The sequence below is a fragment of the Sciurus carolinensis genome, chromosome 3 (genome assembly GCF_902686445.1).
Source record: "Sciurus carolinensis chromosome 3, mSciCar1.2, whole genome shotgun sequence".
In the NCBI taxonomy this organism is placed as follows: Eukaryota; Metazoa; Chordata; class Mammalia; order Rodentia; family Sciuridae; genus Sciurus; species Sciurus carolinensis.
Genome location: NC_062215.1, coordinates 167,561,168 through 167,586,583, shown reverse-complemented (window position 1 = coordinate 167,586,583; position 25,416 = coordinate 167,561,168). Strand labels below are relative to the sequence as shown.

The 25,416-nt window shown below is 44.3% G+C and overlaps 1 protein-coding gene across 3 annotated transcripts in view; it reads left to right on the top strand.

Annotated features, from left to right (window-relative positions):
- The first annotated feature begins 330 nt into the window (after positions 1-330).
- Pax3 (paired box 3) overlaps positions 331-25,416 on the top strand; it is a 91,043-nt gene continuing 65,957 nt past the window's right edge. For 2 of the 3 annotated variants that reach the window (XM_047545777.1, XM_047545775.1), the window contains exons 1-4: positions 331-759; positions 1,927-2,162; positions 3,441-3,570; positions 4,695-4,829. In XM_047545777.1, the coding sequence (XP_047401733.1) occupies positions 675-759; positions 1,927-2,162; positions 3,441-3,570; positions 4,695-4,829 (586 nt within the window). In that variant the 5' untranslated portion in view covers positions 331-674. The remainder of the gene's footprint in view (positions 760-1,926; positions 2,163-3,440; positions 3,571-4,694; positions 4,830-25,416) is intronic. The other variant, XM_047545776.1, reaches the window with a different exon arrangement.

Below are 25,416 nucleotides of genomic sequence, written 5' to 3'. Positions count from 1 at the left end.
CAGAGACCGAGAAAGACTCCTCTCCATTTTCAGCGGCTGTCATCACCCTGGTGGGGCTGTCTCTGCCAGTTTCCACCGGTTCACCCTTCTCTCTCGGGGAAGGCGCGCAGCGCGGGTCCCTGGGTCCCTCTCGGGGCAGGCAGAGGCCTCGGCACAGTCAGGGATGGGAAGAGAAAGTGGCCGCTGTCGCCCAATCAGCGCGTGTCTCCGCCACCCGGGACGGTCTCCCCGTCGGCCAATCGCAGCTCAGGGCTCCTGACCAAGCTTTGGGTGAAAGAACTAATAAATGCTCCCTAGCCCGGATCCCTGCACTCAGTGTCACGACGGGAGGAGACTCTGGCCGCGCTTGCGTTCACCCCCTCCCTCGCTCTTCGTGGCGCTCTGAGCCCCCTTTCCAGCGCCCCCAGCTGCGGGGCTGTTCGCCCAGACTCGCACCAAACTTTTCCGCCCTGGGCTTGGGATCCTGGATTCTGGGGCCTCCCTGCCCGCCCCTTTCCCGGGTTCCATCTCGAGCTCTGGACTTGGAGCTAGCAGCCCCCCTCCCCGCGTCCCTCTCCCTCCTGTCTTTTTGGGGAGGAGCTCTTCACGCTCTGGAGAGTTCCCGAGGGTCGCCGCGCTAGCTTCTCCGTTTTGCCTTCACCTGGATATAATTTCCGAGAGAAGCTGCCCCCAGGATGACCACGCTGGCCGGCGCTGTGCCCAGGATGATGCGGCCCGGCCCGGGACAGAACTACCCACGCAGCGGGTTCCCGCTGGAAGGTAAGGAAGGGCCATAACGCCTCGGGGATCCTGGCGCCTGGGGTCGACTGCCCCACCCCATCCCAGGTCTCCACAGACTCCTGTGGTGAATCCAGGGATCCCAAACCCCCAACATCTCCCACCCCAAGTAGCAATAGTTGGGGCGAGGGCCCATTCGATTTTCTATCTGCAAAAGGATCGTGGTGCTCTCTGCAAATATTTGCGGAGCCGGGCGGCCAGGCCTGCGCCCGGCGGGTCCACTTTCGCCGGTTGTTTTGGAGATGTCTTGGGCAAGAATGGAATGAACCAGCTTTGGAGTACCGGAAGTAACTTCTCCACATTCTGTCCACCCAAACCTGTCTCCAAAGTGTTCTGGCTGCGCCCACATTTAGAAAAGTCTTCTTAGTTGGGAAAGAACTTTCTTGTCGGGCAAAATTGTGGTGGCTAACGGCGGCTGGTACGATCGTAATTAGAATTTTTAATATTAATCAATCGAAGTTCCATTCAACTCAAGTAGCACCTCGAAGTCCCTGTAACTTGTTTGGGAATCGCCTTACGGTCTGACTGAAGATTCTGGGAATCCCAAGGAAGTAGGAAGTTTGCAAACCTGAGTCCTTTCAAACAATTTGCTGGGCCCTTCGTTCTCCATGCAGAATACATCGCAGCACCAGAGCATGAAAGGGGACTCGGCTGCCCACAAGCAGACCCGCAGTCTTTACTGTCTCTGTCCCGAGATGTAACAGGTGACACGCTGCGCTGCCACCTGTGCCTCCTTTCAAGACCCTCTGTGACCCTTGGCTGCTGCTCTCTAAACAGAAACTCCGAGGGCTGTCAGCTCGATTAAGACTCTTAGGGTAGCTCCAATTGGGCAGGGTTTGGGGGTAATTTCTAGAGGAAGACAGAGTCTTCCATGGGCTTCAGGGTCTTTCCCCAAGTCGCCAGCTTTCCTAGGTTAGTTAGCGTGCCCGGTTACTGTCCTCACACAAAGGCGATAGGCCTCTGTGTTGCTTGATAATTTGAACGAATGTGACTAAAAGAGTGTCTGGGAGTGGAAACGTGGAGCAGCTGGGCTGTCACTTGCGGACTGGCTGGAATAGTGCAAAATTAGGGGGATTGATCATTCGTGCTGCTTTCTCTTCCACCTAAGTGACTTTGTCCTTGCCTCTCTTTTTTTCCTTATTCTCTCAGTATCCACTCCTCTCGGCCAGGGCCGAGTCAACCAGCTCGGCGGCGTTTTCATCAACGGCAGGCCGCTGCCCAACCACATCCGCCACAAGATTGTGGAGATGGCCCACCACGGCATTCGGCCCTGCGTCATCTCTCGCCAACTTCGCGTGTCCCATGGCTGCGTCTCTAAGATTCTGTGCAGGTACCAAGAGACAGGCTCCATCCGTCCGGGTGCCATCGGCGGCAGCAAGCCCAAGGTGAGCAGGCGGGCCTAGCCATGCCGCCTCACAGCCTGCGGTCAATCGGGTGGGTAAGAGCGGGCTGCCATCTGGGGCTCTTTTTTAAGACCATGATAGGGTGTGTGTGTGTGTGTGTGTGTGTGTGTGTGTGTGTGTGTATGTGTGTGTTGGGACAAGAGAAGGATTCGGTTGTTGCTTGAGCTGGATGTTTCTTTCCCTACGGGAAAGCTCCAGTGTTTTTGCAAAGGAAAAGCAATATTTGTTTTTTCATGCCCAGGAACCCTGGAATTCTCAACAAATTATTTTAATAAGCACCTAAAACATGCAAGTTGTATGTGCCTACCTGTTGCCTATTACTTCCCCAAGCGTCTTCCCAGCCCCCACCGGCTACTCAGTCTCTTACAAAAGGAATCTACCGAATCCCAATGGTTTTTATCTCAACTTTCAATCTCCCCCAGTGCAAGTTGTTTTTGAAAAGTCAAAAGTCAGGGCGATTACTTTTCTTTGTAATGAGTCCGATGATTCCGTTAAAAAAGTTTGGAACTATCCTCAAATTATTTTGCTTCTCTTTTAAAAAAGAGTCCTACTGGCTAGGACTGAGTGGGAGGGGATTACCCAAGGTCTGCCTTTTCTTCTGACTTTAGGGGAAAGCCAATACAATTTTCTACTTGCCAAGGGGCAAAATCAAGAGGGTTATGGCACACCGAAGACTTTCAAAACTCTCACCTTCCTTCTCCCTCCCAACCCATTCTCAACCTAGGACTCTTTGGAACCGGCTTTTATTGGGAGGGGTCTATTTGTTTTCCATTCTAATTTTTAAAATCCTAGATACTTAACCTTTTCCATTTAACATCACATTCTGCTCCTCAGCTAAGCTCTTGTGCCCCCTTGGAGGATCACAAGTTGCCGATCTAATTTGATTTTTCAGCTCCTCTTTCAAACATTCCCTTTTTAGTTTCGTTTTCTTGCTGATTCGGTGTAAGGAATTGCCTTTATTTCCAGGGATCAGAAACTACGGCCCCCAGTCCCAAGATGTTATAATTCTCGATTTAACCCGGTTGTCCGAGGAGCTTATCTAGACAGGTGGAGGGTCTCCAGGCTGCTCGGGAGTGGGATGGTTTCCTGTCTGCGGCTTTCCAATGTGAACTGCCTCAGAAAGTTGGGGTCCTAGGGCCAACCAGGGGACCTTCCCAAAGGATGCAGGAAGAAGCATCCGGACAGGCCCGGAGGCGGTGGGGCCGCCGAGTCCGGCCCCGAGTACCGGGTACCAACGCCGGCCCGCCTGTTCTCTTAAAGCAGGTGACAACGCCTGACGTGGAGAAGAAAATTGAGGAATACAAAAGAGAGAACCCGGGCATGTTCAGCTGGGAAATCCGAGACAAATTACTCAAGGACGCGGTCTGTGATCGAAACACTGTGCCCTCAGGTACTAGGCCCATTAACGTCTCCCCAAGGCGCAACCGTCAGTCGCTATTACCCGGGCGGGTCATCCAAGCCACACATAATCGTCCCAATGATCGATCCGGGTTATTGGGAGGCGGCCTCTCCCAAGGCCCTGAGATATTTACAAACCAGACGTTCTTGGCGTTTTATGGAGCGCGGGCTGCGCTGCTTGTCCCGGGGTGGGGGGTTGAAAGACCGCCGCCGAGGTCTCCCCAAAGAGGATTTCTGTGGAGGAGGCAGGGCAGGAAACGTGAGGCGGAGGCCAAGCGTTTATTAATATTGATGTTCCCTTTTAAAGAGAAACAAATGTTTTGGTAACCCCAACCGAAGGGAGATGGGGCCGCGCCAGCAAAGACTTTGCCTTGTGCGCAAAGGAGGGGAGGCATCGGCAACCGCCCGGATTTTCGCCGAGAGTCCCAGGGACCATCCGGCGCCCCCGGCAGCCTGGGGGAGGCGGAGGGAGAAGGGCCAGCGCAGGGCCAGCGCGAGGGCGCGCGGGAGTTTGTTTTTAATTAAAAGGAAACTCCCTTTTTCCCTCTGCGAGAACGATATATTTCAGAGCATGGATTTGTTTACCCGACTGGAATCTGGAAAAAATAAATGAAGAGAGTGAATTGTCTTTGATTTTTACAATAGGAAACGATTCTGCAGTTGAAATGTAAATCCTTTATAGCCTCAAAAAAGTTGATTAGCAGGGGACGGTCCTCTGTGGTTCTTCACTGAAAGCAAACCGTAGGGCCCAAGAGCTTCAGGTGCGGAGGAGGGAGGTTGTCGGCTGGGCTGGTGGAAGGCATCTCTTAGGTTGGAGACCTAGAGCCGGGGTACGGAGTCAAGAAGGGGAACACTTCCTACCGGGAGAAGAGAGACAGCCCTAAATTGGAGGCGCACACTTCCCAGACTTGGTCTTCCTGTACACAGAGGCCTAGAAAAGGGGTTTTGAAGGGGAGAGTGAGAGGATGGTGAAAGGACAGGAATGCCACAAGATAAAGGGGACACTCTTCAAGCGTGCGGGGCAGCTGTTCTGGAGTTGCGTCTTGGGGTTTGGGGGCTCCGCGCACAATCCCGCGCCTCTCAATAGTGTGCGCTCCCTTCTCTTCTTGCCCCCAGTGAGTTCCATCAGCCGAATCCTGAGGAGTAAATTCGGGAAAGGAGAAGAGGAGGAGGCCGACCTGGAGAGGAAGGAGGCAGAAGAAAGCGAGAAAAAGGCTAAACACAGCATCGATGGCATCTTGAGCGAGCGAGGTAAGCGGCGGCGCGGTGGGCTTGAGCTACATCGGTTCTCTGACCTTGAACGCCCGAAGGCCGCCCAGCCCCTGCTCTTGTCGAAGTCCCTCTTGGTTCTCAGCCACTGTACTCGGTATGCGCATTCAAATGAAAGACCAGAGAGACACCGGCTGTTGAAACAAAAACTTTTCTATTTAAATTTTAATTTTACTTACATTTTTAAAATTTATAAATCCTTCTTCCTTACCACTTCCAACTCCTAGAAGTCTATGAATTGCGTTCTCAGTGGTAATGGGGTCTATGGAGCCTGAGATTGGGAATCTCTGAGGACTTGTGGGGCTGGGACATATAGAGTACTTCATCCTTCAGAGTTTGAAATAACTTTTTGAAGTAGCTTTTGTGCCCTCAGGAAAGGCCGGGATCTCAGTTTCCTGTGTTAGAGAGACAGAGTGGCCCCAGAGAGAGCAGGCTCTTGGGCACTGGGCACCCGAAGTGGTCCACATATGCTGCCTTATAAATGTGCCTGTGTGTATAAGTTGACTGTTTTTCATTTGTTTTAAATTGGTTTTCAAGCGTGATGGGGTTTAACTTGATGTGTCTGGCAATCGAAATGAGCCCAAGCTCTGGGTTTCAAAGGGATCTTGAGTATTTTTGGGTCCTTTAGTGCTGCACCCTCTGTCCCTCAGGGGTGTGGACCACACACTCCATGTTGCCTGTGGCCTGTCAGCACCAAGAGAAAACCTTCCCCCAGGGGAGCAAGAAGTGCAGCCTGCTTCCCCTTTACCTGCTTGGAGTCATCTTTAAACTTTTTAAAATTACACACAGAAAGGAAGGGAGCGAGCAAGCCAGCCTTGGGAGGTGAACTAGGAAAGCTCACTGCAGGGGAGTGGGGCACTGAGTCTTCCCTTTGCAGATAGTTGCATCTCTTCAGACTCATACATTGTCCTGCCCACTCCTAGGGTTCCCTGGTCTGGGGCTTGGACTTCATTGGACTGGAGTTGAGTTTTGTAGTTGCTCTAGAGTGGCACAAAACTCTATAGGCAGGCTTACAGGAGTCACCCACTGTTAACTAGCCGGGTCCATGCTTTCACCAGGGTGGTGTCCAGGTTGGAACTCTGGGTCGGGAGGCTGGTCATCTCTTTAACCTTCCTTGTCCAGCCCTGGGGCATTGACTGGTCTTTCAGAGCAGCTACATTACAATGCGATGTAAAATCCACACACAAGGAACACTTGGATGCTACAAACCCAAATGGCTGATTTCAGGGATAAACAAACATAGGTGTTCTGGGGCATGCTGGAATCCAGAAAAGACACCCCAAACTACAGGAGACTGAGCAGGAAAAATATATGCTGCTGCTTCCCTCCCTTTACAGCCTCACATGAACTCAGTCTAAGCTCTTCTTTTTGGAGGGGTGTTTGTTTGCCTTGGTTGCTTAGAAGACACCCCTGTTTTTATCCCAGTCATAGCTTCAGCATAGCGGTGCTGGGGTGGGAGGAAAGTGAGGAGTTGAGGAGTCAGTGAACTCCAAACCAAACATTCTCTTGTGGCAGTGGCGAGAAGAGCCCAGAGTTGCTGGAGCCCAGGGGCTCATGGCTTTGCTACTTGTTGCTGGAGGCGCCGGCCAGGCAGATCAGTCGCTCCCTCACAGCACAGCCAACCCAGGCCCAGGAGACAAAACGTCCCAAATGAGCTGGTCAAACATTTGTACAACTTTTCCAGCTTTTACAATGAAGGCCTTCTCTACACAATCTACACTTGGAGATGAACTTGGGAGACAAAGCCTGGAGAGTCCATTGAAACTCACACTTTAGCTTGGCCCAGACAAAGCTCCAACTCCGAGCAGCTTGATGTGAACAAAGGAAGGCAACCTTTTTATAATTCAAGGAGAAAAGAAGAGAAAACAGCTCCACAAAGGGCCCAGAATAGACATTATGGGCTTGCAATGAGGGATGAATTATTCAATGAGCCCCAATAGCTGCTGCGCCAGGAAGTTTTATGGACTCTCCAGCGTGGAAAAAGTGGCCATTTCACCTACAAAATGTTTCTAGTCTTTCGGGCTGTCTAGCTGGGCCGGCTGCCATTCAAGGGCAATTGCTACCATTTTAAAAATCCGAGTATTTTCCCCAGTGAGGGCTGTGCGGATGAAAACACACACACACACACACACACACACACACAGAGGCTGAAGCCTAAATTTAATTTGGGGTTGTCAAGGAAGATGCAAAGTCCGTCTCCTCAGAGCCTCCAGCTCCCTTTCCGGATGAGCCCTGGAGGGCAAGAGGGGCCCAGAGAAGGGAGAGTTAGATGTAGTTTGAAGTCTAGAAACCTCAAAAATTCCCCTCTGTTGTTTGGGCATCAAAAGTCTCAAGCTGCCCAGCTTGTAAAATAGAATGAATGTTGAGCAAAGGGCTTCGAGCGCCCTGTGGGAGGGGGAGGAAAAAGCGGACGGAGGAGGGACTTTGGGGTGCCCCGACCCCTGCGGTGTGCTCTCGCCGGATGTCCCAGCCTTGGTGGGCCTGGTGGGTGCTGCTGGGACTGATTTTCCACGGGACATCTTTAACCCGGGGTCTGCTCCTAGACACCAGGACACGGGGAGAATGGGACCCTGAGGAGGTCAGAACTACCCTCCTTCTTTCCAGAGTCTTGCCCTTTCTCCTAGATAGTCCCTTTTGCCGTCCCAAGGTTCCCCTTTCTCTCGCCCAATCCTAAAGCTCGGAGAGCGCGGACTTGGTGTCCTCCGGCCGGTGCGATCTGGCGCGCACTGGGAGCTGGGTCCCTCCTTCCAGCTCCCTCGCCCGAGTGAAAGGAGAGGGTTGGGTGGCTCAGGAACACCCAACTCCCCCGCCCGCGCCCCCGGCCGACAGTGACATGGGAGCTGGCGCAGCCGGAGGAAGCAAGCCCCGGGCCAGGCATCGGGGGCTGTGAGCACGGCCTGCGCTGCGACCGCTCAATGGGCGCCTCTGTCCTCCCCCGGCGCGGCTGAGCGGGCCCGCGGGCGCCGCCACAATGGGCTGTGCCCCCACTCCTGCTCCCTGCGCCAAAGCGCCGCGCCGCGCCGCCCCCTCCCCTGCGCTCGGGCCGGCTCGAAGCTTAGCTCGCCGGGCTGCAGCCGACTCAATTGCCTCCTTTATGTTCCTCTCACTTTCATCTAGACACGGCCCGCCTCCCCCTTCTTCTCCTCTTTTTTTCCCTCCCTTGCCTGAGGCTCACATTAGTGAAATTTCTGCAACCTCCCCCCATTTTTTTTTCTTATTTTAAAGAAAGCCCTTAACACAAAAGCGGTGACTAATCAATAGAAACTGCTCCTTCATTATCTCCTCCTCCTCCTCTTCCTCCTCCTCTCCTCCTCCTCTCCTCCTCCTCCTCCTCCTCTTCCTCCTCCTCCTCCTCCTTCTCCTCCTCCTCCTCCTCCAGCAGGGTGACGCTTTTCCTGTTTGTGAGTTTTGGGCAACATTTTTGCTTTGTGCCGTAATGGAATTAGAGGACAGATGAGGACTGTAAATGGACACGCGACTGCAAGACTCTCGCTTAAATATTTAGATGCAACGTTACAATTACTGACTTGTTGTAGCGGCTTTGAAGTGGCAGTTCGGGAGTGCAAGGGGAAAGAGGCCAGATTGCCAAATTGATGTTTTGATTGGGACTGCAGATACACTTTCCTAGGACTCCCCCCACCCCGTCCCTATTAAGAATCACAAGTGAGCCTGGGAAGTTTGTAACAATTGCAAAGATGAACCTCAGAGGCTTCAAGTGTAGGTTGGTTGAGGGTTTATATTCCCTTCATCTCTCCCCCTCCAATTGACGTGGGTAAAAAAGAGTGTTTTGAAAATTTAATTTGAGAAAGTAGAAGTCACAAAAGCTTTGCTCGAGCTCCTATTTTGTTTGTAAACTTGTGATCTTAACGGATTAAAAAAGACAAACGACTTCCGATTTTTAAAAAGATAAGCCAATTAAAACCTCGGAAAGTGTTCTAAATTCTTTGGAATACTTCACCTCCAGAGGATGCCTGAAAAGAACACTCTGATCAGGGAGAGAGTGCTGTAATCGAGAGAAAAGCAAGGCCATGTGTTTCCCCCAGTTAGCAAGGAACAGACTTTTGGCGTAAGGTTGGGACTGAAGGCGGAGGAAACTTTCCCACAGATTAAAATAATGGGGCATGGGATCACAGGTTTGTGGGATCCGAACCTTTATTAAAGGGGGCATGTCGCCCTCTCCAAGTCCGTTTGTCAGGATCAGGAATTTGACCTCAAAACCGTCTCTAACCATTAAGGTACATTTCGTATTTGCTGAAGACCTTACAAATCTCAAAAAGAAAATCCCACCCACTTAAAAAGGTCCTGGAGATTCAAGAACTTGCATTAAATTAGAACACCATGCTGTGTCCTTTTTGTCAATCTAGGGGCAAGGATTTCCCTGCTGGAACAATGTGAGAGGAGACGGCAGAGTTCGGCTGGTAGTGTTTTCTGTGTGGTTGTCCCTTTGACTTGGTTGACCGCGGTATGCTTACTTTCTAGCCTTATAGAAAACATGCCGATTTTCTAATTAATGCTTGAAATCGTATGTTTATGTTGAGGTTTGATGTGATTGTTGATAGCACCGGAACGGGAGGTATGGGCTTCAAGTGTGTAATAATTACTGAAGGGTCATTTAAGAGTCCCCAGGGCTGAGCAATAAAACCCACCCGGGCGGCGAGGCGGAACCAGTAAGTGTGCGTTTCGGGCGACTGGAATATACAGATCAATCACGTGAACAGGAGCGTGGCCACTAAATCTGGGTGGTTTCAACATCCACGAACACGTCTATTTTGAGGATAAAGCAAAAACCTTTCCTCACCATCAGATTCAGTGTTGAAGTTGTGCATATGTAAATGGCCAATAAAAATCAAAACGGTAGCAGCAAACGGTGTGAGAGCGAGTTGCGACTGGACCAGTTAAGTTCGGTGAGATTCTACGGCATAATTTATTTATGCGGGTAAATAAAGATTAAAGAACCATTAGGAATGTACATATATAACTAACGAGACACTAAAAGGCAATTAAGCAGTCAGTTTAATGTCTTATCTCACTGGCTGCTCTGGGGTTGTTTTACAACTAGGAATTAAAATCTGAAAAGGAAGTTTTCAGCAGCTCTGGCCAAATATTGATTAAGTAGCTGTTTGTTGATACCATTGTTACGCATTAAAGGGCTGGGAGAGCGGCCCCTCGGTGGTCATCTTCTATTGTGAGAGATTCTTAACCACAGAGATCAAAGCAGGATCATTTCAATTTATCAGTCTTGGAAAATCCTCCTTTTCCTCTGAAACCTCTAAGGAGGAATTGACCAAATTCTCTTTAAGAAATAGGAACTGAAACCAGTTACAAGTTTGTTGACTTGTAGAGAAGACTCATGGGGTGTTTTTAATTATCCTATGGTGATTTCTTGTTTAGAACTGAGGCTAAGATGGTGATTTTTTTGTCAAATCAATTCATATTTTGCCGGGGAAGGCATAGGAATTAGTATCTGCCTGTTGCTAAATTTCTAAATAAGGAAGTTTCTCAAAAGTTGTCTTCTAAGCTGGACAGACATGGAGAAAAGATGTCAGATTTTTATTGTAAAACTAGGTGGAGAAATGATTAAACGCACAGGAAACTGGAAGTTATATTGACTACATCTCTCTACATATGTTTCCGTAATTTTTGTGTTTATAGTTGGTTAGATGATTCTCTGGTATATTTTAAACTCCCTATAATATAGGAATAGATATGTGTTTGTTTGTGTGTACAGTATGTGCATCATTGGGGTTTATTTATATATTGGTCACTAAGAATTATGCTGGCACTAAATTATATCCAGTTGCATGAAGTCAAGATTTATTTGCCCCACAAATTGCACTTTCCAGTCATCAGAATCTAAGGTGCAGTATAGTCTCTCAGTTCATGCTCAGCTGTTGAGTGCCAGGAGCAATACTGCCCTGAATCATTTTATGACTTTTCTGGCTGTTGATTTTTAGATGAACTATTAGACTTTTGTTTGTTTCTTTAAGAACTCAGTATATTTGCATTGCTTTTTCTTTTATTTTGAAAGTAAAAATTCTTGCATGGACTCTTTTGAAAATGTCATCTCTGTGCTTAATTTGTAAATTCCAACAAATCACTCTAAGGATGGAAAATTTATGCCAGATTCAAACTTTGGTTATTTAACTGTGTATCATGGATCTGTCTGTGTATGGGCTTATTTATTTATTTTTTGATGCCCTTCTCTGTGTGCATCTCATTACTAAATAATTGTTTTTTTTAATTTTAGTTTTTAGTCTTACTTGTTTGCTCTGGAACAAGATGAATCTTGATATGCAGAGGAGAATGTTAGTAAATATTTTAATGTATTTTCTATTTCAATTCCCCAAGTAATTAATAATCATCTATGTTTAAGTGCTTTCTGATATATAATGTTTAGTACCAATCATTTCAGTGTAGAACAACTGCCTGAGGTAGATTAAGCTGCAGGAGTGAAAATCAGCTCAGATCTGATGTGGTCCCTGTCCTGGGAGCAGATGCAACGTTAGAGAGTCCTTTGTTGCATCTTTTTACATACACATGCATACTTTACATACACATGGGGTTAAAAATGACTTTCATCCTTGAGTACTAGGCTAAGTGTTCCTACATTGCCAGCGAGACAGCAGATCCAAGTTAGGCCTGATCTTAGTACCAAGATGAAAATTGCTGACCCAAGAACTGGCTGCCTCTAGTGGGGGAGCAGTGATCTTGAAGGGTGCTGAGAAAGTGAAAAGGAACTTCAGCCTTTGCCATTCTCCTTAGAAGATGAACCCCAGAGTGGAGACAGAGTCACCTTACGGCCTTCCCCTACCTTGTGGGGAAAGATATTTTTGTCCCATTCACACCAGTATAGTAGCTCAGCTTTCAGTTGTGTTCACCTGTGGTGTTAGGTACTGAGCTCCAGTAGTGTGAGTTTCAGGTGGAACGAGAGCACCTGTCCTCTAAGACATCTTCTTTCAAGTTATCAGTGCTGGGACTGCACTTTGAATTAAGGAAAAGATATATAATTTTCAGTTCTTACTTGGGACATGCATAGTTATCAAAATTCCTGTTAGCTTTATAAAACATCTATGTAAGTGAGATGAGTTACAAAGTTCACCATTGTCAAAGAGGTAATTGTTGAGGACAAGTGAGTAGGTTTTATGAATTCTTACTTACCCACAATGTCTCATTTTCCTTTTTTTTTTTCTTGATAAAAACGAACAAAAGACCAATAGATTATATTCTATGGACATGGACACTTCTGTTTTAAAAACAAATTGCATTTTAACAGAGTGTATCAGTATAAATTTTAGAATTTGCTTTGATGCACTTCCCTCCTAAAAAGGTAAATCTTAAGAAAACATTTTTACCTTGAACATTGTATATAACATTTTAAATTTTGCTGCAGGATTTTAAATAAGGTGAAATAGAATAAAACACCTCTTTTGGTGTAAGGTGACTTGATCAAAGTTATCTGAGTTTTTATGTCCTCTTCTTTTTGTGGTAATTGAGAATGACCTCCCCTAGTAATACAGATTAGAATTTATGACAGGCAATATCAATATAGTTATGTGTTTGTATCCTTAAACCCATTCAGTAATTTCTTGACTGAGCTTTCTTTTGTACTCTTAGTTGAACAGTTTTACTGCCTTTTTTTTTTTTTTTTTTTTTTTTTGTACCGAGGACTGAATTTAGAGCCTTGTACATGCTAGGCAAGTGACTGGACCACAGAACTACATCCCCAGCTCTTTAAGAGTATATTAATGTCAACTTTCGATTCTAGGAGCTAATTCCCCACTCATCCTGGACCTAATTCAGTGGATTCCATTTAAAAGTAGCTGATCAAAATGCTTTGCAAAAAAGCAAGACTCATCTTGGTTAATGAAGACAAGACTGAGGGAAAAATAAATAGGTTCCATCTACAATTGAATTTTAGCATTTAACAACTTATAGGATCATATTGAGCATTCAAATAGTATAGTTATATGTAGACTTAAATGCATTTAAACATTTTTTATAATCAGTTATAAGATGTATTTCTGGAAACAACTGCAGAATTAAGGGAATATGGTCTTGTGTCTTTAGATGGACACTGTAAGTAAGTTAATGTTGTGTAGTTAAGGAAAGAAAGTTAATTTCTGTGCAATTTGTATGGCAACTTGAAATTGGTTTAGTTTATTGTGTACTTTCATAGTAAATGCTGATCTGATCACATACACATTTACATTTTTAACAAAATATCTACATTTGTATTTTGAGATTTTTACAGGCACACAGACATATTTAAAGTACAGCTACCATAGCCCTCTTTTTTTTTTTTTTTTGTAAATTCTAGTATAGACATGGAGTCTGCCTTCCAAATATATTTTTATATTTGTTTACTTTTACGTTATTTATTTATTTTTGTGCTGTAGATGGAACCTACTTATTTATTTTTGTGGTGTGAATGTAACTCAGGGCCTTGAGTGTATTTTATCCACTGAGCTGTATCTCTAGCCTCAAACATTTTTTTAAGTTCAATGTTCAAATATATTATCATGATTTGAGGGTATGTGTCTCAGTTGTTATTGTCGAGCATAACTTGAACTAAAGAGAGTTAATTGGTCCAATTTATTCTATTATAACAAAAGCAAATAGGTTTCATATTTCTGAATCCCCACTTGACTGGTTTCCTGATTGAGGGTCACTAGAGCAAAGAGTGTCTCTTGTTCTGTCTGATTTAAACATACTCTAAAGTACTTTTCTACATCTTTTCTTGTCTTATAAGAGCTTGATACCTAAGGTGAAAGTGACTTGTTCTTGCATCACTAACATTGCTCTGAAATTGAGACCAAGCACCTTTCAGGTGTGAACTCTAGAACTTCAGTTTTGACATCTGTAAGATGGGTACGTCATACCAACTTCCCAGTGTTCTGTAATGAGAAAATGCATGTTATGTGCAAATTACATCTACCCTAGCAAAACTCAAAGTCTTGGGGGGGGGAAATCTCTGAACTTGCAGAAAGTGAGGAGCCTATAAACTAACAGATGGGCTCTGCCCAAGGGCAGATAAGAGCTTAATTCAGGGCTTAGCAGCAACAATGTGGACCAAACACACACACACACACACACACACACACACAAACACCACAAAGTCCACTTTTACAATATCAAAAAATTAAGTTTACCGTTTAGTGTAAAAGACCTCATTGACTTCAATGGGTACAAAAAAAGATTTTATTACAAAAAGTAATAAAATTCTAAAACCTTTTGCAGAGATGTCAACGGATATTTCTTAATTATTTTTCCTCTGGTCTATCAAGATTGTTTTTCTCTCTTAGACAAACTTGGCTTTTGCAAAACTCCTTCAAATTAAACCTTTCTTTGGGTTTCATGCCTTTTTTTTTTTTTTTCCTGAATCAAAGTTTTGACAAGTTGATTTTTTGAAAATAGGTCTCACATCTTTCTTCCTGAAACTCCTTCATCTTGTGACGTCTCCCCCGGCCTCCTTCCCACTCTGCAATTCCTCATTACATCTGTCCCCTCTGCAGCCTGCTGCGTGGTTCTTAAATGCCTTCAGAGTTCCGCACGTGAGATTGCGTGCATTCTCCATTCTTTGTGCATGATTCTTCTTAATTCCCTTTCCTTTAAAACTGCAGCTCAGAAATTTTAAGGAAACTTTCCAAAATAGCATTCTTTAAACTAGTGGGCAAATTTCAACGACTTTTCTATTTAGTTTCCCTACGTTCAGTCCCCTCCTTCCACTCCCCTCCTTCCCCCACCCTCCAAAGGTTGGGAGCTCCTGTGTTATTGGGGCACAACATGAGTGAGAAGAAAATAGCTTGCTGGAAAGGCTCTCGGGGCTGGAGAGCTCCTGCCCCCATTTTTCTCCTGCAGGAGCAGCTTGACAGTACAGCCACTGGCTGCAAGAAGGTTGTTTTCTTATCCCCGCATGCACTGGGCTGACCTGTCTCCGAAATAGGTCAGGCTGGGGCACGGCCAGTTTATGCAGCTGTCGCGGCTTAGGCGTCACAGCAGGCAGCCGGGGCTCCTTGGCCTGCCGGCCCCCAGTGAACTGATAAAAATTCGCTGCAGAGCATGGAACCCTCCTCTGGACAGTCCTGGCCCCCTGAAGGCTTAGAGATGCAGGGGGACTCCTGGATTATGTGAGCCAAACCTCAGCCTCCAAAGGGAAATGTTCTTTTATTCTAAGGATTGTATTCTCTCATCGGCCCTAACACTCAAGTGAAATATATTCTTTGTCAGGATTTAGTTTTCAAATCCTTTATTTTTGAGTGGTTAAAATATTCACTTTATACAAAGTTCAGATGATATAAATGAATATGCAATGATACATTTCTTTCCACTTTTGTCCAGGAGCGTGTCTTTCTGGAGACTGCCATAATCTTAGAATTACATCTCCCTTTCTCTCTCTCCTCTTATTAAAAACAACACAAAAATCCCCCCAAACAGACAACAACAACAAAAAAAACCAACCCCAAAATCTCATGGGCAGGGTGTGGCTCAGTGGTAAAGCACTTGCCTAATTCATGCAGGACTCTGCATTCAATCTCCAGCACTGAAGAAATCAAAAACAAAACAAAACAACAACAAAAAAACTTTACTCCTTTTGTAGCAAAGATAAAGTAGATAAAACATTTTGCACCTTGTTGCATTTTTCTTTTCTTTTTCTTTTTCTTTTGATACTGGGGATTGAATCCAGGGATTCTTGACCACTAAGCTACATCCTCAGTCCTGTGTATATTTTTTATTTTGAGGCAGAGTCTTGCTCAGTTGCTGAGGGTCTTGGTAAGTTGCCGAGGCTGGCTTTGAACTTGCCATCCTCCTGCCTGTGCCTCCCAAGACACTGGGATTACAGGCGTGTGCCAGTGCCTAGGTTTTTACTATGTTTTTTGAACTTTAGATTACATCTCAGCAATGATTCTTCACATTGTTCCTCCTCAGCCTTGCTTGTATTGGCAAAAGATGATTTATTTCATAATGTTTAGATAGTTTCCAATCTAACAGCACCATTTGGCACATATGTGAGTTTATTTGTAAAATAAGGGAATACCATTTGCAATTTTGATAGTGTTGGTGGAATTTGGGGTCTGCATTGAGAACAAATGGTGGAGTCATTGAAAAGCTCAGAGCAAGAGCATGTTTACTGATGGGCACTTGGGCTAGAAAAACAGGATTGTTCTTTACCCACTATACCTAAGTAGACGTTTTGAAGTTGCTACTCAGACTTGTTCCATCAACAATGACTGCCTTCTGGAAACTCCTCCAATATTCTATCGTTTCTCCAAATGGCCCATTTTCTAGATCTAAGGAAAGCTTTTTCTTCTACTTATTGGTTCCTCTTTTAGTCTTTTTTGTTTGTTTATTTTTACTCTCATCAAAAATAGTCTATGTTAAGCTTACTTTGCTTCTTATAATGTAGAAATTATGGATAATTTTATAACAATTTAGAGGCAACTTATTTAGCTACAGAAAAGAAATTGTCTTCTAAGGTCACCAAATTAAGTTTGAACTGGTAAGTAATAGAACATTGTTTTAAATTTCTAAATTTTTAGAAGTGCTGATCTGATGTTCCAGGGATTTCTTGGGCTTGGTAATGGCTGATTTTTAATGTTATGAATTCTTAGGGAATATGTATCCATTTTAGGGAGTATGTATCCATTCCCTTCTATGAACAAAAGACTTTTTATGTTTTTTCACATACCTTGCCTCCTTCAAATCATTCTGGCCTATTTTCTCTTAAATCTGATGCTCAGAAATTCAGTTGTTGATACTGCTTAGTAACTGGCATACCTATGCTGGGAGTCAGTCTAAAATGGACCAGAAAGAACAGCACTCCAACCATCTGAGAAAAACAAGACTCTCCATACCTCCTGAGAAAATGGGAGATGTGGATGCCAATAAATATTACAAAGGAAGTGTTTCAAGTCATCCCTCCTTGGGAGTGGGTGGTTCAGAAATAGGAGAACGAGTTAGAGGCTCAGGATTTATTTTTGAACATCAAAATCTTAACTTGGTTTAAAAAAATAACAGAAAAACAAAAACAACTCTTCTTTCTCGACTGTTCTTAGAGCAGCCTCAGAACACCCAGCACACAGCCTGCAGGACCAGGCAGGAAAGTTTTCCTAATGCTGGAAGTTTTCTTTGTGCTTAGTTGTGTGCCCTGGATCCCCTCCCTTTCCCTCTGACTTGCTTATAGAAATCTAAAGAAGTCAGTTAGGGGATGTAAACAGGCCTGGCGTTAAGTGCATCTGCAAAGAGCCAGGAAGAATCAAAAGCAGCTTTGCTCTCTCTCTCTCTCCTGGCTCTGTGCGTAATTTGGATTGAATCAGCCCCGTAATTTGTGGCGTCTGATTACTACCTGTAAATGTATCCAGCTCTGCACATCGGGAGAAAGGTCTAGGGAGGGTTAATCCTGTTGAGGAAAATTTTGATTTGTTTGCCAAGTTGCTGTGATGTTCCCAACAGAAATTTAGGCCGTGCAAAATAAGTCTCTTCCTGGCCTAATGTCAGCAGAGTGACCAAACTTGGTGTGCAGGACAAACCATCACGTTGCTGTTATCCAGACAGGTACAGGGCAGTGACAAGCACAGCCATTCCCTAGGGAACTGGATAATGTCAGTGAACAGGTGTTCTGTTGGGAGAGCTGCCCCTTGGCTTCTGATTTGTAAACTTACTCTTCTTTAAAATAGGAAGGACTGATGAATTCGTCTGGGGGAAATGCTTCAATTTTCCATTTCATGATTACCAAGTACATGGGACCTCAGTGTCAGGAATTGTCTGCTATATTTTGGAAAATTTTGGGCCTTCTCACATCCTCTTGGACTGTTTCTAAAGGGGGCTGGAAATCCATTTCAGGAAGTGGAGCAAATAAATGGAGGTCTCCTCCAGTGCCTCTGGTGGACTAGTGATCTGCCAGGGCAAAATGTGACCTGGGAACCTGTCCAGAGTGGAAACTTTCCAGGTGGTAGATCTGCTTGGATTTTAATAGACAGGGCACATCCATGGCATGTGTATGCACAACACATATTTATCAGAGGGCAGTAGAAAGCCAACTTCTATAGTTACTTCCTGGAAGCCAGTGTCTGCTTGTGGTCACTGGACCTGCCAAGCTCTGAATACTTGCTGAGTTTTTGTCTGGAAGAAGAAAGCAAATGGCAGACTTGGGTCAGAAACTGCAAAGAGTCAGACTTAAGTGTGCAGGGGCAGGGGCTACAGGGATGCCTGGGTCTTGGGCAAGTCCCTCCTAGACAGGGAATGAGCTCAAGGTCTAAGACCAGGATGGAAACACAAGACCTGATTTATTTGGGATTCAGTTTCTGGACTTTTCTCAATGAGCTTTTCAGAACTTGGCATCTCTGTGTCTTCTCCTCGCCTCTGGACAGTGTCAGCAGATCTTGTGTTCCTGAATAAACAGGCTGTTGATAATTGGAATGTAAAAGTCTCCTAAGTGGTCAGTAGGGTGTAGAGGAACAGAGCTCTTGTGTAGGTGAGAGCAGGTGCTCATTGTCTGGCACACCCTTGTTGCATATTGTCTGTTTCTTTTAGGAAAATTAAAACTTAGCCACAGCACAATCCCTCTATTTCTAATGGGATGCCAGCATATACCTTAGTCTGATAAGGAGTAATTTCTTCATTATAAAATACAAATGACATACAGAACTGAATTTGGTCTGAATAATTGTTGGCTCACTTTCATCATTTTATTGAATTACTGTAATTTAATGTTACTAGTTTTAACAATTTTCCCCTGAAATGAATCCTTTCTATTTTTTTTTTTTTTTTTTTTTTTTAGAAATGAAAACCCAAATGAAATTCATTAGAAAAGAAAAGACAATGACTATCTTTCAACATTGAAATTTCTGGTACTTAGAAAATCCTTTTGGAAAAAACATTTTAGGAAACATAAAAAGAACTGCCACTCAAACTGTTCTTTACAAGAAATGATGTTACCAGAGCAAGTTTAGCCTTTTCACAGGCGTGTTTGAAAGCACCCACACCCTCTAACTCTCCTCTCCAAGTTTTTTGATGATGGTTCCCCACTTTCCTTCCTCAGCTGGCATGTGATCCGCCCTTAGGTGGCAGGGGTGAAGCCATCCTGGGTGTCCCCCCCCTCCTCCTCGCCCCCTGCCTCGCTCCCTCCATCCCTGTCCCTGGGCACCCTCACTCCCCATACCTCACACCTCCGCTCAGCTCCACCTGTTCTCACTGAAACTCAACCAGTTTCACTTCCTAGAGGTGTTGACATTTTCCAAAGGGATCCTGGGAACTGACAGAGTGGCTTGGTGGAAAGGATCCCTGAGGGTGGGATCTGGAGGATGCACAGAGGAAAGCTTTTGGTGGGGGCAAGGGACAGGTTTCTGAAACCCCTTACTTCACATCCCAGTGGATTCTGTCTTGCCTGTAAATCAACAGGATTAATTCTGCTGTCGGGGCCCTCCTTGCTGCTGAGCAAGACCTTCAGGGACATGATGGCCCACTGAGCTATCCAGGAAGAGGCAGGCCCAGGTTGGGCCAGGAGCCCCCTCCATCACAAGTGAATTTTTCTCCCCGTTCTGCCCCAACAACTTCTTTGGGTTAGAAAAGGCCTTGACTTGTGTCCTTGGGGCTCCTTGGTGAAGAGCAGCATCAGAGAAGGACATGAAAGGTCTTTCTGGCTCAGAGCCATAGACCAGAGGACCCTGTGGACCTCATCTTGCCTCAGGACTCAAAACCTTCCCTAAGGGACCTCTAGACCTCTGATCTAAGCTCTCACCCTTTCAATGGCCCCAGGACAATTGTCAGAGGTCTTCATAAATGAAACTGCCTTCCTCCAGAGGACTAGGGCCCCAGGAGCATCCTCCCATTTGCCGGGAGGGCTTCTGTGGAGGGAATACCAGGGGCTTCCGTCTCTTGAGCCTCCTAGACTCTGGATTTTGGGATCCTTGATAACCTCAGAAACAGTGCTTTGGAGGACTTTTAGCGGGATGACTGGAACTGACTCCACCACAGCTGGGGTTTAGAAGAGACCTATTGTATTGGAGGACTATTTAAATGATTGTGGATTCCTAGGGGACCCCAAAGTTGGGTCTTAGACTCAATGGGTATTTTATGACTATTAGGTTTATGACAGCAGAAGCAAGAGCCTAGAAAGAGCCCACATCTCACCTGATGGGGCCGTTGTCAGAAGTGGATTCACTGCAGAACTGATGAACCTGTGGAATTACCCTGTGTGGTCTCCAGGCTCTGGAAGGGACCCGAGCAATGTCGTTAGAGAGCTGAGCAATGTCGTTATTTTCTTAGATTTTTGTAAGTGTTGCAAAATGAAGATCAGCTGCTATTCATTTCTCAAGAGGGACTCCCTAAGTTGTAAGCACTGCAGGTCTCACGAAACCACATCTAACATCCTCGTTCAGCAGAGTTGGGGAGAGACGGAGCATTTCTGCGGGTGGACTGAGTCTGGCACAACGTGGTGGGTGACAGCGGAATAGAAGCAATTCTCAGTCACCCTCACGTGTGTCTTGGATTTTAGAGTTTCCAGGACAGCTCCTCACTTTCTCTGCCTTATCTTGTTTACCGAGGAAGCCAAAGTCTGGGTCTGACAACTTCCCTGTGTGGTCCTGAGCACTACGTGGCATCCCTGGTCCTTGCAGGGAGTCCCTTACAGTGATCTGGAACCTACTCCTCACAAGAAGATGAACACCTAGTCTCTGCAGGAGGGCAGGTGGGCAAAACCCTTGCTTTGGGGCAGGGGGCTTAGTTCCTTCAGCTGTCCAGCTGGAATTAGGCGATTGTAGATATTTCTTCGAGGTCTCTGAAAATGTACCTGTGATCAGGTTGCTTTCCCTCTCTGGACCTCGTTTTCCCCTGCTCTGAAAACCGGAGGCATTGGGCAAGGTGAAGGCTGCACCCACAGCTCCGGCAGGCGGTGGTGCCAAGGCCTGCTGTCAGTACTCTCCGCAGCCCAAGCAGCCTCCGGGAGACACTGGGGCCTCCGGGCAGCCAGGCAAGCAGCACAAGGCTGGAGAGGGTCCTTGGCCACTCGGAGTCTTAGGTGAGTGACTCCTGCCTTGCCTTGTCTTTGGGGCGGGGGCAGATGCTCTCAGTGCTGAGGTCGGTTGGGCGACCGTGACCGCACAGGTGGCTGAGCTGCTCTGTCCCATCCACACAGGGAGTGCACGTTTTCTTTCTCTTCTTGTCAAACTGTGGCTTTCAGAGAGGCTGGGAAGGTCTGGGGTATTGTTTAGAGGACTTTCCCCCAACTTTCTTGCACAGGAATTTTTGTGTGAGAGAAAAAGTGTCAGTGCCTTTTGCAGGGTGGCAACAGTCCTCTCTCCAGTCCTCTGCACCTACACGACTTCTTCCTGTGCCCAGAGAGACCAAGTCAACGCCAGCAATGCTCCGGGCTGGAAGAGAGTGAGAATAGGACAGGGATACAGCCACTTCACCTGATTCTCAGTCATCTCTTCATGAACTTCCGCCCTCATGTCTCACACGCAGTTGTCAGAAACTGAATCCAGCAAAGAAAATTTTTTTTTTTTCACTTTTTGCCTCTGAGTTAAAAGACATACACAACCACACAAAAGTTACTAAAAAGCAAAACAAAAAAGTCTTATTAAGAATTAAATTCAATCAAAAATTTCTGCACAAAATAAAATTTGGGAAAAAACTTGAACAGAGTAAACAGGAGATCACTTCAAGTCTGAAAACATGTTGTTTTTTGAGGACTTTGCTATAAAGCACTTTAGAACCTGGAAAAGCAAGTAAAAAGTATTTTTTGTCATTGAAAATAATTCATGGCATAGCTTAACTAGAGGAGAGTTTATTAATTTCCCCCCGCTTATTTATTATTGTATGTTTGTAGAAGAAAATTATTTCAAGAGTTGACATCTACAACATACTGACTTTTAAAGTATATATTCTGAAAACAGACAATCATTCAAATATTTCTATCCTTGGTTGCAATGACTGAATGCTAAAGTTAATAATATAAAATGCATTGTGGAAATGTTTTTTGTTTGAGGAATTTCTAGAGCATATAAAATATCCAAACTAACATTTGCATGCATTTTTTTTACTTTATTGAAATACTGAATTTATTTCACATTTATTTTTGTCTCCCCAATGTGGCATATTTGTATGCTGCATATTTTTTTTTATGTACCTGATATCTATGTCTCAAATTTTGTTGTCCTTTTTATCTTAAATAGGTTCATGGAAACATGTGTAAGCAAATATTACTATAAAATATTTACTGATCATTTAAAATAGAGTCTGAAAACTATAAAATGAGAACATTAGAAAGAGAAACTAGACCTCTTATACACCCAGAACAATAAGCACTACTGTTTACCATATGAAAGAGTTTATTTCTATTTTTCTTAGTGATTATCCTGTACTCAGATCAAATATATTGCAATTTGAACTTTGAATTGCAAATTAAAATTTTTATTTGATAAGAGAGAGAGGCAGTACTTGACCTTTAGATTAAAGAAGAAATCTGATCTTAGCCACTTTTAGCCAACATGAGATTTTTTTGTTGAGTAACTCCATACAAATCAAAACAATCCAAATTATCAACTCCCCTTTCCGTATCCATAGGCAAACCTCTGACTTACGCTGCCACATGCATTGGGTTCCAACAGGTTGTAAGAAGTTAAATTTGCGAGAGTTATGGCATAAATTTGTTTAGTATAGTTTGAATAGCAAGATAACCGTATAACTTTTAAAACAGCAGGCATTTATAATGCTTTGCCAAGTTTAGGGTGGCAAGCAGTTTTCAATCCGAGGATTTGATTTCCTTGACTTATTTTTTTTTTTCCTCGTGTTTTCTTAGGGAAGTGCTAGTTGAGATTCGAAGAAGAGTTGTTATTCTGTTTAACTCTATAAAAACATTAAAACATTTTAGGGAATGCAAAAATACATATGCTTCAGGTTAAAATATTGAGACAACTTGGATATTTTAATAACATTTCCACTCTAAAGTAGTGCAAGAAGACTTTTTTTTTTTTTTTTTTTTAAGCTTCCCTTATGCAGGAGGGTTACATTTGCTGATTAAAGTAATTTGAATACGTTGGAAGAACACTAACTCCACAGTAGTGAGACATTTACTGTTTTCCATCGTGCTATGAAAAGAGGTGTTTTCCATTAATAAGCAGAGTGCTATTCTGATTATTTTTGCAATTGTTCAAAGGGATTTTAAGTTCATGTGAGCAGAAACGTAACACTAAGGGAGTTGAAATCCACAAATGTCTGAAGTGAAACTAAATGATGTTCTGTAAGATAAACATTTCGCCCAAATTACATATATTAATAATGCTTAAAGACTTTGTTATACAAGTCATTTTGGATGCTTGAGATTAAAAATTTCCCCTTAAGATTTGGAGAAAATGAAATTGTTCCTCTCTGAGAGGAGAGGCACCAACAGAGTAAGTTCCAGTGTTGTGGAGGGTCCTTACTCCTAACTTTCTTTAAGACCTGAGGATTCTGTGTATTTTATTTCACAAGTCTTTTGTGAGCTGGATTTCTCACATTAGGATTAAAAAGCAATTTCCCAAGGAACCAAATAAATACCAAACTCCAGATTCACTTGCAGAACAGATTGCAATTTATATCCGCTTTTGTTAGAATGGTGGGGGTTTTCTAATGAAGAATATGGATCAATATTATAGTTGAATACAATAAGGTATATGGTAGTTGAATGTTTGTTATTTTATAGTACCCAGATCTGTTAAATTACCTAAAGGGAACAATGAGTTTCTCAACAGAAAAAAAAAAAAAAAAAAAAAAAAAAAAAGTAGAAGATGAAGAAGAAAAAGAAAATTATCCAGAGATGCTACAACTACAAAATAATTGTCCTGCTAAGCCATGTGCGCATGTAAAGATGACTGAATATTAATTTTATTGGACCTGGTTGACTTACAGGCTAGGATGTATTAGGAGCTGATTTTTGGCATTCCTTCATTTTTTCCCCCATTCTTTTGTTCACTTGACACACAGCTTTTATACACTGGCTTTGCGGGAACCCCTGGCACCATCTCTGAACGATCTGTTCAGGGAGCAGAGGGCTCCTTCAACCAGCAGCCAGAGTTTTAATTAAATACTGTCCATCCTGCCTACCTCGAGCAGCTGAAGAAATAGCTGTTGGCGTAAAGGTACCAATGAACTTATGTTCTCTGGTGTTAATAGGGCAAGGAACCTTCTTGGTGGTTAAAACACACACACACACACACACACACACACACACACACACAGAGCAAAATCAGGTGGTTATTATTATTTTTGAAGTTAAGAAGAATCATAATGCAACAGCCCTGTCCTGAGCCGCTAGACTCCATATCATGTTGTAAAGGACACGTAGGTTGAAGAAATTATTTTGTTTATTAATTCTGGTTACATGGCCTGCTAGACTGGCTGGAAGAGAAAGGAAAGAAAGGTGTAACTTTAAGCGCGCACTGATTTGTTCTTATTACATAACAAAAGTCTATTTCTTTATCATGTTATCATTCAGTTAATAAAAATTAGCAACAATAACAGCATCAACTTTAAAACCCCTCAAAGTCCAGGGGATTTTCTTTCACAATGAACATGAATACTGTTCAGAAATACAAACAGTCAAAGGATAACTTTAGGTCTGAAAGAGAAACCTGGCGAGGGTAATTGAATAAGCCTGGGTCCCCTGACTGTGTCATGGTGAGGGCACTCAACATGTCATAATTAGGTTTATTGAGGGCCATTCCAACAATCTGCTTCTATTCTTCCTGCCTTATTGTCCACAGCTAGGCAAATAGCCAAGGGACAAAAGGAATCAAGTGCTGACAAAACATGAAAGAGGAAAAAGATTTAGCTGCTTTTATCAAAGAAACTGAGAAGGACTTTGTGTAAATAAAATAAGTGACTGGCCATCCTGCATTTAGGCAATGCCGTTTTCATTAGAATTAATTCTTGACATATTGGAAGAGTTCCAAGGGAAGGATTTCTACTTCTGACAAGTTTAATTTGTAAATTAAAAACAGTTGGTTAAACATGAGCCTCCATCAACAAAACTTAACCAAAGCCATACACGGGGAAGACCTAAGCAGGTGAAAGAGAGAATTACTTTGAAAACAAAGTCTTCCCCCAAATTATGCAAATTCTTATTACTTCATAACAAATGTTACCCCTGGAAGCTTACAGCAGTGCGTCTGCTCCTAGAGGTTTGTTTAGACCGCTTTTTCTTCCCCTTAAGCCTCTTTGGTTGACATAACACTCACTCCAGGCTTGAGCAGCTCGTTGGTGCTTGCAGGAAGTGGTGGAAGATTAGAGGAGCTGCACTTAGAGTTTTCAAGAAGTGAGTCTGATCCAACTCTGCAAACTTCGGGAGCTTTTGCTCCTCCCGCCTTTTTTTTTTTTTTTTTTTTTGGTTGTTGTTCTTGGGTTTTTTTTTTCCCTTAAAGGTCAGAGCTTCTCCCATCCCTGGTAGGGATGAACAGGGGGGATCACTATGCAGTTTCCCGAACTAATCCTCATCAGATCCTGGGTTCATGTGGCTTGGTAGGACAGAGGCCTGCTTCAAGCAGAAAGTGAAAACCTACAGGAGAGAGGTATGGTTGGTATCTAGGCCAGGCTT